Source organism: Corapipo altera, unplaced genomic scaffold (genome assembly GCF_003945725.1).
Source record: "Corapipo altera isolate COAL_440 unplaced genomic scaffold, ASM394572v1 1, whole genome shotgun sequence".
Taxonomy (NCBI): Eukaryota; Metazoa; Chordata; class Aves; order Passeriformes; family Pipridae; genus Corapipo; species Corapipo altera.
Window position 1 is genome coordinate 14925349 of NW_020884873.1, and position 15643 is coordinate 14940991.

General features: G+C 42.2%; 1 protein-coding gene across 5 annotated transcripts; it reads left to right on the forward strand.

Annotated features, from left to right (window-relative positions):
• The first annotated feature begins 387 nt into the window (after positions 1-387).
• On the forward strand, positions 388-13466 carry HMGXB4 (HMG-box containing 4). Of its 5 annotated transcripts, XM_027661468.1 has the most exons (12): positions 640-942; positions 2563-2668; positions 3261-3376; positions 4701-4776; positions 5680-6680; positions 6867-6884; positions 8048-8129; positions 8800-8864; positions 9161-9266; positions 9807-9976; positions 10909-11031; positions 12781-13466. In XM_027661468.1, exons 2-12 carry the CDS (start codon positions 2638-2640, stop codon positions 12823-12825), a joined length of 1833 nt encoding a protein of 610 aa, XP_027517269.1. In that variant the 5' UTR covers positions 640-942; positions 2563-2637; the 3' UTR covers positions 12826-13466. The 5 variants fall into 5 exon arrangements, with proteins under 5 accessions (XP_027517262.1, XP_027517269.1, XP_027517272.1 ...); XM_027661461.1 differs by lacking the exon at positions 640-942 and adding an exon at positions 388-553 and having other exon boundaries at positions 5680-6884; XM_027661471.1 differs by lacking the exon at positions 2563-2668.
• The last annotated feature ends 2177 nt before the right edge of the window (positions 13467-15643 follow it).

A 15643-nucleotide genomic window follows, 5' to 3' on the forward strand; every position in this document is an offset into this window, starting at 1 on the left:
CTAAGCCAGGCTGCAAGCCCAGCCAGGTCGGTCTCCTACAGACAGGGACGATGAGAATGGGGAAGCTGTGCCGGGACGCACACACGCGAGGAGGAGGTTGCGCCAAAGCGAGGGGGAAGGTGGGTGTGGGCTCCAGAGGCGTTGGTCGGGGTGAGAGCCGGGACTGTGCTGAGGTGCCCCGCGCGTGTCCCGCCCGTGTGTCCCAGGCTCCCAGGGGACGTGCGACTCCCACCCGGCCATCGATGCGCTCGGCAAAGCCACGCCCCGCCCTCTCCCACACCCCGCGGGCGCCGCGTTGGAGGCGCTCGGCGCTCGGCCGATCGGCCCTGGCTGCGGCCCCTTGTCTCCCAGTCCAAGATGGCGGCGGCGGGTGGCGGCGCGGCGGGAAGCGGTGGGGCCGAGTGAGGCGGCCGCAGACTGTGCCCACCCTGCGCCCGCGGCTCGGCGCCGCCGGGCCGTGTCGCCGGTGAGGCCGCCCCGCGGCCGGGGCACGCCCGGGCCTGCTGCAGAGCGAGCGGAGCCGCGGGCTGGCGCGAGGCTGGAGCGAGCTCGGGTGAGGGGGCGCGGGGCAGCCGAGCCCGCTTTGAACGGAGGCGGCGGCGGGGACCGGCCCGGGGGGTGCTGGGGCGCATGCGCGGCCGGGCCGGTGCCCGCGGAGGGGCCCGTGCCGGTTGTCCCTCGGCCCCCGCTGGGAGCTGGGAACGCCGGCGGGAAATGAGGCGAGGCAGCCGCTTTCCGCGGTCTGTCTGCGGCAGGAGCGAAGTGCGGGGCCTCGAGGATGCAGGACAGCAAGGCTGGGTCTCGATACCCCGGGCGTGTGCGTTAAGGAACGGGAGACGTGAAGGGAGAGTTTCTCCACCGAGCCTGTGCGGTCATTGCTGACACCGAGGAATTCGAAGCAGGGGAACCTAATTAGGATTCATAGGATGAAACTAGTTAAGGGTACGTTTTGTGTTTGCTGGGTGGGAGGTCTGGGTTGTGAGCCCCTCTGAGCAGTATCTACCAACCTTTGTACCTGCTAAGCAGGTAAGATTGAAAATAGAGTAAAAGGTGTGCATGTAGCTGCAAAGAAATCCCAGTTTCTCCAGGTCATCCATTCATGAATGACTGTCTCCAGCTTTGTTTTGCTGAGCAGTATCTGTGTTAGGCCCTTTCCCTCTTGAGCATAACGCTTTAATGTTGTGTGCCTTCCCACAGAAGTCTGACAGATGAACATCACGAGATTTTGACAACATCTGGTTCAAGATCTTGAGCCCACAAGTAGCAAGATGCCTTTTTTTATTGCAAAGTGTAGTGCTCTAGTGCATATACACGTGCAGTGCTCTTGTGTGTTGGCAGAATTGCTGTGCTTGCTACCAGCAATGGATAGGGGTTGGAATACTGACTTGACATTTTGTGATGGATAGTTTCCCAAAAGCTGAAGAAATAATGTGTATGCCTATGAATTTAAGCAGAAACATTTCCTGTGTACCCTCATGCTTGATTCAGTTGTGATTTTATTATATCACTTGAGTAACCACTCTAGAAATGGATATGTTGTACATTGTACATCAACCACTTGTCTGTAGAATTGGGGTGTGTACAGGGATGTACAAGCACAAATTCCCTGCTCCCCGAGCATTCCAGTGTAACTTCAGTGTGGCACAGTTACCGTGACAGCTGGAATGAACAAGCTGCATGCTCTTTGTCGTTGAGTGTTTACACGTGTGCACATACATACAAACACACAGAGTCAGTTGGGTGTGATTGGTTTAATCACCTACGAGCAGAAAGTTGATCTTTTCTTGCTAAGCTGGTCACTGACTGAAGAACAAAAGTTGCTTGCTCTGAGAAATCCAGAGTGTGGCTATTCCATAATGGTGGCGTCATTTTATATGCCAATAACTGTGGAACAGGGTGACTCAGTTAGAGGAAGCCTGAAACCTGTGGGCTGGCAGAGGTTAGGGTGCTGGAGAAGGCCTAGTGAAAAGGAGTGCTCTCTTCCATCCCCTCTCCCAGGCTGGCATTGAGAATGGCTGCAGTGGTAGCATTGGGAAACACATCAAAAGGATGCACACCTTTGCTACAAAACGTGTGATCCTTTAGTTAAAATGATTTTAAATTATTGGTTTTTGTAATATAATGATTTCTGCCTGATCCCTTCTTTTCCCTCACTTTATCTGATAGTCAAGGGTTTGAAATCTCTTTTTAAACATCCTAATCTTTGCTACAGTGGCTCCTGACAAAAAATGGCTTTGACACAGTTTGGGTACAGTTTTGTGTGTCACGAAAATCAAATTCAGTTGCCTTCTCACCCTCTTCTATTTTTGTAAAGAAATTACTTCAGTAATTTGGATATTTTATAAGGAAGAGGTGGTCTTTTTCTATCTTGAAAATAATACAACATCCATTTTACTTTAAAAAAAAAATCTGTCAAGCCTGAATAATAAACAAAAACCCATCAAGAGGTAGACTCCTTTCACACTGTCTTCCGGAGAATCTTCACTTTGTTCAGAGAAAGTTTCCCAATTTACATAGTGATTCTTCTTTATGGGAGAGTTATGTTCATTCTCTGTTTCTCAGACCTTTTCCTATAGATGGGAACGGGGGAAGGAGCCCAGACGTGGCAACTCATTCACAGGCTCCTGCCGGACCACCATGGCTTATGATGGCGCCAAGAAGAAAGAAGGTATGACTGCTTCATAATCTCAGAGAGATTTGCAAAAAAAAAAATAGGGTACCCTCCCTCTGCAGCCTTGCCAGGCCATGCAGTCAGAGTGGGAACGGAAGGTAGTGTGCTGTGGAGCTCTTAAATTTAACCTGGCCAAGTTACTGGAGGATCCCAAGCCCTTGACTTTCAGGTGTGAAGTACTGGGATTAGAACTTGAGAAAAATGGGTGGTATTTTCTTGTGCAGACACTCTGATTGGAAACTCTGCCACTGCAGCCTTTCTTCTCCCTGCCAGGTCAATGGAACTGGGGACCAGCAGTAATGATAAGTTTAGTCATGGTAACATTTCTAGGTCCACTTGTCTTTAGGAAGGAATATACTAGGGTTACAAATTAAATCTGGAGTGATTGTGTTAGGGTGTTAGAGCACCGAGCCCCATCTCTGTGGTCAGACAGTACAGGCCCCTTTTAGGCCCCTGTGCTTGTTGAGTTTTACTGATCACTCAGTGCCAACATCTGCTGTTTGCTTATTTTGTGCGTGGTCCACATGTCTCTCATTCCTTAATGGAGTATTTCCTTTCTTCCTTTTTTCCCATTTCACGTAAACGATAGAGTTCCTAGAGAGTCACCGAGGTGCTGATGACGGGCTGGCAACCAGCAGGATACAGCGAGAGAAGAAGCGCTCTTACAAGGATCTGCTGCAAGAGGAAGACGAGGTAGCAACTCAGGTAGGAAATCCTCAGAGGAAAAGTTGAAGGTGTAAGGATGTGTGTAAAGCTAGTGATGGAATGGGTTTCTTGTTCTTTTTATTTTTTTAAATTTAGAAATGCATGTAGAAGGCAGCAAGAGCAGCTAATCATGTCCTGTATTGTTCAGTAACTTTCCTGGGGAAAAGGAGGGGGTCAATCCCAGTTACAACTGATTCTGATTTTTCTGGTAGTAGGATGTTGTCCTAGTCTTGATATGGAACCTTGCAAGTCATGAGATTCCATGAATAACTTCTTACGCACATAAAAATAATTTGGAATTTATGGTTGTATTAGTAGCCAAGAAGGGATGGGTATAATGTTAACTGATGTACTGTTGTTTTCCTGATTCTGCAGACAGCCTGAAACAATAGCCCTTGAGAGATATAAACTTGCCCTGTTCACCTCTTTGGGGCCTTAACTTTTGAAATCACATAGTGGCAACTTAAGTTTCTGCAAAACATTCCTCTTTGAGCTAAAAGTTCTGCTGTTAGTTCAAAGTTGACTACCTTGTGATTTTTTTTTTAATCCGGAAAACCAGTTCTAATTTAAAATTCTTTCACCATGCAGATGAATTCTGCAGAGGAGCTTCACTTTCGGATCATAAATTGGTCAAGACACAAATAATAATTAGGGGACATGACATATTAAGGACATATTTTTGTTCTATTCTAGTTGTCATCTCTTCATACCTCCTGTCAGTTTTTTTATCTTATTCAGCATATTAAACATGAACTGCTCACCTTCATTTTCATGGCTTGACAGTGTATGCATGCTTAGTTATTTCTTAGCTTTATTAAGAGGTAGATGTTTGTCTTTTATCAACTCACCAGCTAATCTCCAAGAGCTAGCTTTCACTGCCCATTTCTCAACATTTTCAAATGTGCTTTTTCAAGTTTTCTTGTGCATTGCTCCTCTCACTTTGGGGGGACCTCCCTCTAGAGATCTGTCTTTCAATTTGCTTGAAGCCCTGTTGTGCTGCAATGCTTACAGAAAGCTTGATGCTGATTTGCTGGCTGATGTGCTGAAACCAATCCTGACTAATACCATTTTTTGTATTCTCCCACCTCCTCATAACTTGAGTTTTGTCTTACTTTAAACCTACACTGTGTGCTCTTGGGGACAGAGCATGTTTCCTTTCAGCACCCAGAATGATGATCCTGGCTCATACCTAGGGTTCCTTGATGTTACAGTAGTACAGATAACTCTTGATATCTGCTACGAATTATTATCTATGTTAATAGTCCGTGCAAATCTCGTATTATTTCCTTCTTTTTTGTCAGCAACTTTCTTCTTATTATTCCAGGACAGTGAGTTTTTTCCGGGGACAGAACCTCACAAAAAGAAGAAAAAGCACTCCTCTGATGAGTTCTGCTACAGAGGTAAAATAGTAATCAGGCAGGGAAGGGGCTAACAGATCATGACTTTGAGGAGAGGATGCTTTGTGGTTAGCATTTCATGGGGAGTCAACCTGTCTAGAACAAGTATTCAGAAACCTGACGCTGATCAGCACCAGACAGCAGAAGATTAGGGAATTATATTTTCAGAGTCTAGTTTAACAAGTTGCCATTGTTGGGGGTAGAGATCTTCCACCCCCTTTTCATTGACAAGCTGTAGCTTTCTAACCCTTGCCTTCCTATTTGGCATTTGCATTTCTTTTTATCCTACTGCATTACAAACTATAATTATACTTGCAGGTAGTATTACTTTCTCTGTATTTATAAAAATAAAATGTATGAGATTGAAAAATAAATGCTTCTCTGCTCAGTTATTCTCATAGTAAGTTGGCCAGAAAATGACAATTCACCTCATAAAAGCTTAACATGTTTAGAATTTTATTTTTGGCACAATAGAAGGAGAAAGCCAAGTTGAAATTTCATCAAAATCTGTCTAGAGAATGAAAAAGCTCATATTTTCAGTTAACTGGTCTCACATTAGCTAAAAATGGCACGAAAACCTTGCACTCAGGTTGTAATTTCAGGCTCAGTAAGATATATTTCTATCAAAATAAGTTACTTCACAATAGAATAGAGTTTGACAAAACTTCCGGAACTTTCCTACTGTCTTCCTGCCTTAAATTTTTTTAACACCAGCTCGGGTGTTACAGCCTCTGAATTGTATCAGTAAGACCATGCTGAGCTGGCTACAGTCTTGAGACATGTTCTGTTTAAGCCAGGCTGTAAATCTGTTAGCTGTAAATTGTAAGTCTTGCAGGATCCCCACTTCCCTTCTTTGCTGTCTTTAAGGGAGTCATCTTGATGTACATTTCTCTTCATCTTTTTCAGGTGTTTCACCTCTGGATCTACCATCAAAGAAGAAGAAAAAAGCAGCTTCTAGCCCATCCTCAGCTGATCCAACCATGGATTTACTCAAGGCTATCACCTCACCTTTGGCCACAAGCTCAAAGTCTTCAAAGAGGACTTCTGAAAAATCATCTCATTCTTCCTCTGGCCATTCTGAAAGCAGAAAGGAGCACACCAAGAAAAAGCTGAGTGGGAGCAGTGGGGAACACTCAGTGGACGATGGCAGCTCCCACAAATCTAAAAAAATGAAACCTCTCTATGTGAACACAGAGACACTTACTCTTCGTGAACCTGATGGCTTGAAGATGAAGCTCATCCTCTCACCAAAAGAGAAAAGTAGTGCAGCAGATGATGATGCTTTATCCTACTCTTCAACACCAGCAGCTGCAAAGAAATCTTCAAAGAAATCAGCTCGAGATGAGCAAGGCTCATTTCTCCTGGGTCATGAACTGCAGAGCTTCCTGAAGTCATCCCGAAAGAAGCACAAACCACCTTCTGACTCACATCCGCCTTCTGAGAGTTTTGGTGCTGACACCTCCCTTCATTCAGAGGGCCACGGAAGCGAGTATGAGATTCCAGGTATGGAAGCACCACCAGAATCTGGTTCTTCTTCTGGTGGAGAGTTGGAGGCTGGAGAGCTAGTGATAGATGACTCCTACCGGGAAATCAAGAAGAAGAAGAAATCAAAAAAAAGTAAGAAAAAAAAGGACAAGGAGAAACACAGAGAGAAGAAGCACTCTAAGTCTAAAAAGAGTTCTGGGCATTCTCCTGTGGCGGTAGCAGAAGTAAGGGTGTCACCACCACCTCCCAGTACCCCCTATGTTGTTCCTCCACCTCCTGCTGTTTTTCATTCAGATGGTCAAGGTGAGAAAAGGAGGAAAAAGGAAGACAAGGAGAAAGACAAAGCTGAAAAATGGGAAAAGGAGAAGGAAAGAGACAAAGAAAAGGAAAGAGACAAGGAAAAGGAAAGAGAAAAGGAAAAGGAGAGAGACAAAGAAAAGGAAAGAGACAAGGAAAAGGAAAAAGAAAAGGAAAGAGAAAGAGAAAAAGAAAGAGAAAAAGAAAAAGAAAGAGAAAAAGAAAAGGAAAGAGAAAAAGAAAAGGAAAGAGAGAAGGAAAAGGAAAGAGAAAAGGAAAAAGAAAGAGAAAAAGACAAGGAAAGAGAAAAGGAAAGAGAAAGAGAAAAAGTAAGGAAAAATTGGAGGGAAAAGAGAAATTGGGTGGTGGGTAATGGTGGATTAAGCATTCCATTACAAAGGCATGTTAAACTGAAACAGAAGGATAACTAATACCACTATCAATGGTTTCACTGAAGCATGTTTGGAAAACTGTCAGCCACTGTGATTTCTGTTTGTAGCAAAAGGAACATATGTTGGTTTGGGTTTGTGGCACAGGTAGTCTTTAGCCAACAGAGGTTCTTTGGAAAGGTTATACTTAAATTTGCTTTGTACAGGTCAGGTATCAAGCACAGCTGCATCATTTTCTAACATGACTGGTTCAGGCTATTGCCAGGCAGACTTTTGGACTAGTGATCTAGTCCATCATCACAGTTCCTGTACATGAAAAGTGAAGATATTTACCCATTTACTCCTGTATTGAAATTATAATTCTTATAGACTACCATGTTCCCAGTTTTGTCCTGTACTTATAAATTCAGTTTTCCATGGTTACTGTGTAAAGAAATGAGTAGCAGAAATGGTAACTAGCATACAAACAAGTTTGCAAATTATGTAACTAGCTGTGTAAGTTTATAAATGGGCAAAAGCAGTTTCTTGCATGCTCAGATAGAGAAATGTTGCTTTGTATGAGGAAATGGGCAGACAGAGCCCAAATCTGTTCAGCCATTATCCTATTCTGTTTGGGAAGTTTTCCTTGATCATAGCTTGGCAACTGCAAAACCTCTGCTGTCAATGTACTTACACGGTCTGTTTTCCTGCCAACTTGAAATACTTTCTAAGGATGCAAGAAATGGAACAAAATATTATCATGAGGACCGAATGGTTTTGACAGATCTATAATAGGTACTGTGAATAGTATAACAGATAGTGGTTTTTATTTTAGGTTTAAAAACTGAGCTACATTAACAGAGTGGTATGTTGATCCTGAAATTAGAATAACAGGTTGCTGGTGAACTTTGTAAGATAAGCCGTGTACTAACACTGGTTCTGGCTGATTCCTGTGCTTTCATAAACACTAAATTCAGCCAGAACATGTAAAACACTGCTTTTTAAAGTTCCTGATTTAAGTGCCATACTTTTCTTTAGGTCTTCAATAAATGCCAAATTCTTATTAAATTGGAGAAGGTCTCATCAGGATTAAAAATCTTTGTTTCCTTTCTTCTTCTGACTAGCCAAAGAAGAAAAACATGTCTGCCTATCAAGTGTTTTGTAAGGAGTATCGTACAACTATTGTGTCTGAGCACCCTGGAATAGGTAAGAAAATAATTGAGCCTTCTCTTCTCTTGTTTATACACCAGTCGGATTAATTAGGAGAACATATCATCTCTGTTTCAGACCAACCCCTTACTTTTGACAGAATGCAAAGAATCTCACAACTTAGAGTAAGAGGTGGAAAAGGGGACAGGAGTGGATTTTCATAGAATCATAGAATCAGCCAGGTTGGAAAAGACCTCAGAGATCATCAAGTCCAACCCTTGATCCATCACTACCATAGTTACTAGACCATGGCACTAAGTGCCACATCCAGTCTTATCTTAAAACCTCCAGAGATGGTGACTCCACCACCTCCCTGGGCAGACCATTCCAAATGTCTGTAAAAAATGTCTTCCTAAAAGATTTTGTGATTGTATTATAATTACATTTTAACCAAGCTGTGAGTCTGGATAAAGAAATTGCTAGCTCTTTCTTTCTTGTCCTGCAAATACACTGTCACTTCATATTCCTGGTATCAGCTTTTTTTTTTTATTTTAAACAGTAATGGGAATGCACACTGGCACTCATTTTCAGGACAGTGTGGAGAGTTCCAGTTGTGCAGTGGCTTGCTTCCTAAATGCATATGGATGGGCCTGTAAGTTTCCTATGTTCTCTCCTTCATTTTACAATTTAATTTGTTTTAAACATTTTTCTTCTCTCTTTCTGCCAGATTTTGGAGAGCTAAGTAAAAAACTGGCAGAAGTGTGGAAGCAGCTACCTGAGAAGGACAAACTGGTGGGTGTGTGTGTGAGATGTTTTTGTAAAATTATTTCTGTAAACTAGGTGCTTAGATCAGAATGTGCTGGCAGCATTGCCACCATACCTTGAAATATGCTACCTATGTCCCCAAAGTATATAAAGATGGAAAGTATGGAAACCTTGCCCTTGCAAACATAAAAGCCTTCATTTCCTTCTCATGGTATTGCTTCACCCGTTAGCTACGTAACATCATTCTGCCTCCAGGTCCTGGCATCAGGTAGCAGAATTACCTAATATTATGAATCTCTCTTTTCTTGCCACAATAACTACAGATCTGGAAACAGAAAGCTCAGTATCTCCAACACAAGCAGAATAAAGCAGAGGCCACTACTGTGAAGAGAAAGGCATCATCTTCAGATGGTGCACCAAAAATGAAAGGTAATTGTTGCACTTTATTTGCCCTCATTGTTTTTCTTGGTCAGGGAAGATAGTGTTGCCAGTGGAATAAGGAGCAAATGTCCTTACCTGCTTCACATCCCTATCAGCTTTCTCACAAAGTTTAACATTTAAATCACCATACTACTCAAATCAATTTTTTTGTGAGAGCGAGAATGATGAATTAGACGGATTTCCTTGTCTAATTCATAGAACGGTGTTGTTTTTAGCACTATAGGGATTGAAATGTAAATTAAGAAAAGGCAGAAAGGAAGTTGTAGTGGGATTAATTTTGCTGCTAGAGGAAAATTGATTGTTCTTGGTTTGGCATCACTGATACCAAATCTCCCCAATTGTATTCAGCTGAGGTAGATGCTTTGTGCATATGAAAAAAAAAGCTTTGACTCCAAAGACCACAGGATTGGGTCCACAGAACTCTTTAAGCATCTCATGCCTTTGAGATTTGAACTTTACTAAGTAAATAGGCTTGTAAGTAAAACAGTGAAAGAAATGAATATGGAATTTTAATTTGCATGTTTCCAGCTTCTCCAACAGGAGTGATTTCCCCTCATAAGAAATCCCCCACAAGCACCGTGGTGGTGCCTTCCTCACCAGCCAAAGCCCCTGAGACAGATCCTATTGATGTAGCTGCACACTTACAGCTGCTGGGTGAATCCCTGAGCCTCATTGGACACAGACTGCAGGAAACAGAGGTGAGTCTGTAACCAGCAGTGTCACCGTGATGTCCTGTGATCTACACACTGGATTGTGGGAGATGATTATTTTATTTAATTTAGAAGTTTAACCAATGATTTTCATTTAGGAAGAGAAACTGGAGGTGGTGTGCCATGTTTTTTTGATCCATTGCTACTTATGGTAGTTTTCTGGCAGTATCATATTGCCAGTGCTTTGGACAGGGGCTACTATTGTTTCAACTTACCTAGTAACATAGAAGATGTCATATTTTAATGGTTTCCTTCTGTTAAATGATAGTGATTCTATGAATGCACACACACACATGCACTTTCAGAACTCAGCCCAGACTCTAAGCAGAACACATATTTGTCTCAAATGATACCACTGAATTTTATGGGTAGCATGATCATCTCATCGCACTGTGCTTGCAAGAACATTTATTTCACTGCTGATAAAACAAGCATTTTGTTTTTGGGACGACTGAGGTAATTTTCAGAGGAACAACCAGAGTACAGAAAGGCACAAAATTCCCCTTCCTGAAAGTATATCAATGACTAAAGCATTTGTTACAGACATAGCATTTCTTTAAACTTCATAAATCAAAAATTTTTGTTATTAGGACTCATGTAGTTAACAAAATAGATGGTCTGAAATGGCAGAGTTCATTACAAAAATTTGGGGAATTCAGTGTTTTATGCAACTCACAGCCTTCTGACCTTTTCTTTTGTTCCCTACCTTTTTCTTGCATCAGTATGTTGCCTACTGAATTCTTAAATTTTTTGACCCAGCAGTCTCCCTGTGAAGCACAAGGCACAGTTTTGTTACTGTGTAAATAATGGAAGTGGACTAGAGGAGCTGAAGATACTGTATCTGCATGACGATTGATACAGTTGAGAAAACCATCAGTTCCACTACTCATCCCCATCCAATTTTTTTTCTTTACTACCAGGGAATGGTGGCTGTTTCAGGAAGTTTGTCAGTACTTCTAGATTCAATCATCTGTGCTTTGGGCCCGTTGGCATGTCTGACCACACAACTGCCTGAGCTGAATGGCTGCCCGAGGCACGTTTTGGTGAGTTCCCTGTGGTTATATGTTGCCATTGTATGATACTGTGTAACTTTTTATCTACCACTGGCAACTGACCTAATATTTGTAGTCTTAATTGCAGTGTGGGTAGGTTCTGTTTAGTGATGAGTCAATCCATGTGAATCAAATAAAAGTGCCAGTACATATACCAGTATTTTTCAAAGTTTTGATTTTCTGTAAACATAACCCCCCCTTCTAGCTGCTCTGTATCACACAAGCTATTTTTCCTTTAAAAGCATAAAAAATAGTTTGTGATCTCAGTATTCCCCATGTGATGTGTAGGGTCTTTTACATGTGGCTGAAACCTTCTCTGAGGAAAGAAAAATAGTCCCTGTTTTAAGGAACTGCATAGCTACAAGTTCTTTTCCACTTTAAATTACACTTAGTATTGAGCCCTGATTTAGGAACAGCTTGTGGCATCTGTGTAGCTTGATGTGACAGATTCAGATGGCAGCAGCATAAAGGAATCGGGAGTCATATCCCCAACAGGAGACATGAATAAAGCAGCGAAGGATAGAAGCAAAGATCAAAAATATACAGTCTGCAAAAGTTGAGAGACTAAAAACAAATCTGGCAGAGAGAACAACAAAACTGGGTTATGAATTGGCATGTCATAATAGGGCAGCCTAAACATTGATTCATTCTGAGAACAGACTGTTAACAACAGGAACAAAGTTGACAGCTTAGGCTGTAAGCTCCCACAAACTGGCTCTCTGCACAAAAGCTGAATCAGTGGGATGTTCCCATCCTAAGCCATGGAAAAATCATATGCTTTTTTCCTTCTTGCTTGCCAAGTGCAATGACACCACATGACTAATGGTGGGTCTATTGGAAACGTGATCAACTTATTGTTATAAGGAGCAGTGGAGCTTTAGGTGAATTAAAGCACCTACCCTTCAATTCTGAAAACTGGTGTTCAGGAGTTGATAATAAATAAATAATTCTGATTTTTACTGTCAGATTCATAACAAAAACGGATCAAATTCAGCAGTTGTGTTGCGTGTAGAATGCAGTTTATCTTTGAGGCAGTAGGTGGCATCGTTAACTTCTAGAATCACAACTGGTACAGATCTAGCTCCTCCAATTAAAACGTGGTGTTCTAAGGCCTTCGGCTAAACAGCCACAGGCTTGAGCTTACTGAAATACTGCACTTGAAGAAACATAGAGCTGGGAACTTTTTTTCTGAGGTGCATGGAAAGATTCTTACTCTGAGAACTGTGTTATGTTTTGCAAAAAAAAACTGAAGAGCACTTTTTTTTCCCATCTGACACCCTTTTTGGGGTGCATTTAAGGCTTTTTCTCTTTACTTTTACAGTACAGAATTTCATAGAGAATTTATGAGTGTCAAGTCGAGTAATTTTTTTCTATATGCTACAACTTTGATCACCTTGCTCAAATCCTTCATCACTGGTTTTTCTATGGTTGATGTGATATGGTCACTGTGGCTTGCAGAGATAAGAGTATGGAGTCCATAAGGAGGAAGTCACTTGGGGAAAGCCTCGAGCATTTTCAGTGTTTCCAGGTGCTTAAAAATACTGAGGCTACCTTTATGTTTAGTTAACCTACATTTCCAAAAATGCAAAAATAAGCCTAGTGATCAATAGGCAGATTTGGTTGTCCCATCATAGATAACTTGTTAGACAAGTGAATACACTTATTACCCTCATCTGTGTAATTTTTAAGGATTTGGAGTTATTGCCTGACACTAAAAAAATACTGAATTTCTTTTCCCAGTCAAACACACTAGACAACATTGCCTACATCATGCCTGGACTTTGATGGGAAAGGATCCTGGGATGTACTCAACCTCTGCGTAACTGATTTGTGTACATATGCACTACGCGGCGCTCCTGAAGGGCTCCATGTGGAGGCTTTTAAAGTTTTATATGTGTATAGTGTATACATAGGATTGTAACTATTTGACTTCTATTTTATGAAAAGTTGTGAAATTAAGCTGAGAAAACCCTTTTGTGTCAGTGGGTGAAATGTCCTCCAATCTGAAAGTACTTTGTATGAAGAATTCAGAACACTTTTGAGATACTTGCCTTAATTTCAGATCCTTTAGTGGGGGAAGCAGGCAGAGAATGGACTTCTTGATGTAAAGAAGAAAGCTGTCACCATGAGAAAGGTGTCATCATTGAAACCGTTGGCCCAGAGGGGTTCTTGACTCTCCATTCTTGACGGTTTCAAAAACTGAATGAGCAGCCTCCTCTAGCTGGACTTTCTTTAAGCAGGGAGATGGACCAGATGACCTCCTGATACCCCTGCCAGCCTAAAGTATTCTGATATTCTATGGGCAGATAGAGATGGTAATATATTTTGGACCAAGGAATAGAACTGAATTCTTCACCAGCCCTATTTGTAACTCTTTTTCAGTTTAAAATCCACTGCTTGAGGGGAAAGCTGGATAGCTGATTAAAGATACAGAGGTCTTTGCCTCTTGATCGCTTCCTCCAACCCTCGCTCCTCAGTCAGTAATAACTGAAAGTTGTCAGTGTCAGCTGTGTGGTCTGGTAGCTGGCATTTGAAGTGAAGTAAAAGATGTCAATAAGTTTAATTTTTTTCTTATGGACTCATACCCAAATCATCATTAGCACAACGTATCAACCAACTGCATTTGCTCGAGAGAATGAACCTCCTGCTGGCTTTTTCCAGGGCACGGTCAGCCTGCTTTGATGGAGAGGAGTGCAGAATCAGATGGGAAAAACTTGGATTGCTTCTGCCCATCTTGCACCTGTTTTGTGAGATTGCTCACCCCCCATCCCTTTCACCAGCACTATTGAAAGAGCTGTGGTGCTGCTGCAAGGCAGTGACTGCTGAAGCAGCTACGGCTGAGTAAGGCACATGTGGGTTGATTGGACCGGTTCCTCTTCCTTCCAGCCACATACTTGGAGTTTGGTTTTCTGCTCCTCTAGAGGAGGAGATGCAGAAGAAGACTTGATTCCTGTTTAGACTTTTGTCTGTCTTGTATGTTTATGTGGTGTTCATATCACATGTATTTAACTTTTACCGATATCTGTAACAGATTTTAATTTATCCTGTATATTTCTCTGTGTGTGTGTATATATATATATATATACATAATTTAAAAGCAAAAATCCCTCCCTCAGTCAACAGTGTGTGGAAAATAGGAATCAACTTTGCCTCACCTGTTCCTGCAGGAATCAGCTATATGTGGGAAAACACCAGGAAGATTTTAAGTGTTTGTAAAAACAGGCCATCTTGTGAAAGTAGATAGAACAACTGAAATATAGTTTGACTCAAAACTTTCCAGCTCTGTAACAAGAAAGTTTTAAAATTACAGAAGAGCCATTTTTTACATCCAAGTAAGTCTAGCTTCTGTTTTTCAGGATAGTTGAAAGTGAACTGTCCCTCATTCTGGCTGAGCCCCAGATCAGAAGTAAATTAAATCCTTGGGTGTGCAGGAGGGTTTTTCTCCCAATACCTCTTCACTATGTATTCCCCAGATGTGCCTGTGTACAAGGTAGTCTCTCTCTTACAGAGTTTTTCTCAGCGCAGTGAGAGGTTTTCTCAGTCAGTTAGTGGAGGAGGCAAAAGATTCTCAGACCACTGGACCAGAACACACGTTTTAGCAACATATGACAAATCCCAGTGAGCCTAGAATTAGGATGGTCCCAGGAGGGATCCTAGCCCATACAGAACCATCTGCTGCTGGGAGCAGCACAAAATAACTTTTTTTCCAGCCCTTTACAGTTGAGAGCATTGTGGTGAAGGGATAGATCTGCTCTTGAAGAAACAGAAGGGGATAGCTTTAGCTTTGTTGTCTGTACAACGAAAAACTCTTGAAGAGTGAAAAACACACACAACCCTGGTGTATTGTATTTTTATTAAAATTTGTACACTTTGTATAATCTGTATCTTGTGGTATTTGGTACTATAGGGAAAACTTTGGCAAGACTTAGCAGTTTTTATATTTTTGTTATTTCTTTGCTGTTTGGTCCCGATTACATTACAATTATACACAGAAACTTTTTTTGTACTGTACTTACAATATAATTTTTTTTTAACATTTGGAGTATTGTCGTTCATTTCTGGCATGCACTGTTTTCTGCAGCTGTTGTTACTACTCGTATCTAGTGTTTCCCAGCAAAGCACATCCAACCCTATCCTTGCTAAGCTCACTCAGTTTGCATGCAGGCTGTACTGTTTGCAGCAGCACAGGTCACCCTAATCATCACTGAAAGACCCCAGCCATTTGACCCTTCTTTCTGAAGGGAGACAAGCCATTGAGTACCACGGATAGCATTGGGGCATTCCTTTTCCCTGCTGCCTCACCTCCATTCAGGTTCGTAGTGCCAGATGAGACCAATACCTGGGACTTGAGTATGTTCCATGGGATCAGGTGTGGCAGCATTAGAGCAGGATTTGTGCTGGTTGTTAACATGTCCTCATTTTCCGGGTATGGGTGTTGGTTGATTGCAGCCACGGCTTGGGCAGGGCAGGGTATTAGGCCAGGAGCAGGTCACAGAACACTGTGCTTTACTAACCACCGTGTATGGGGTCACAGGACGGTTTGAGTTGCAAGGGACCTTAAAGGTCATCATTCCAGCACCCTGCCATGGGCAGGGACAACTTC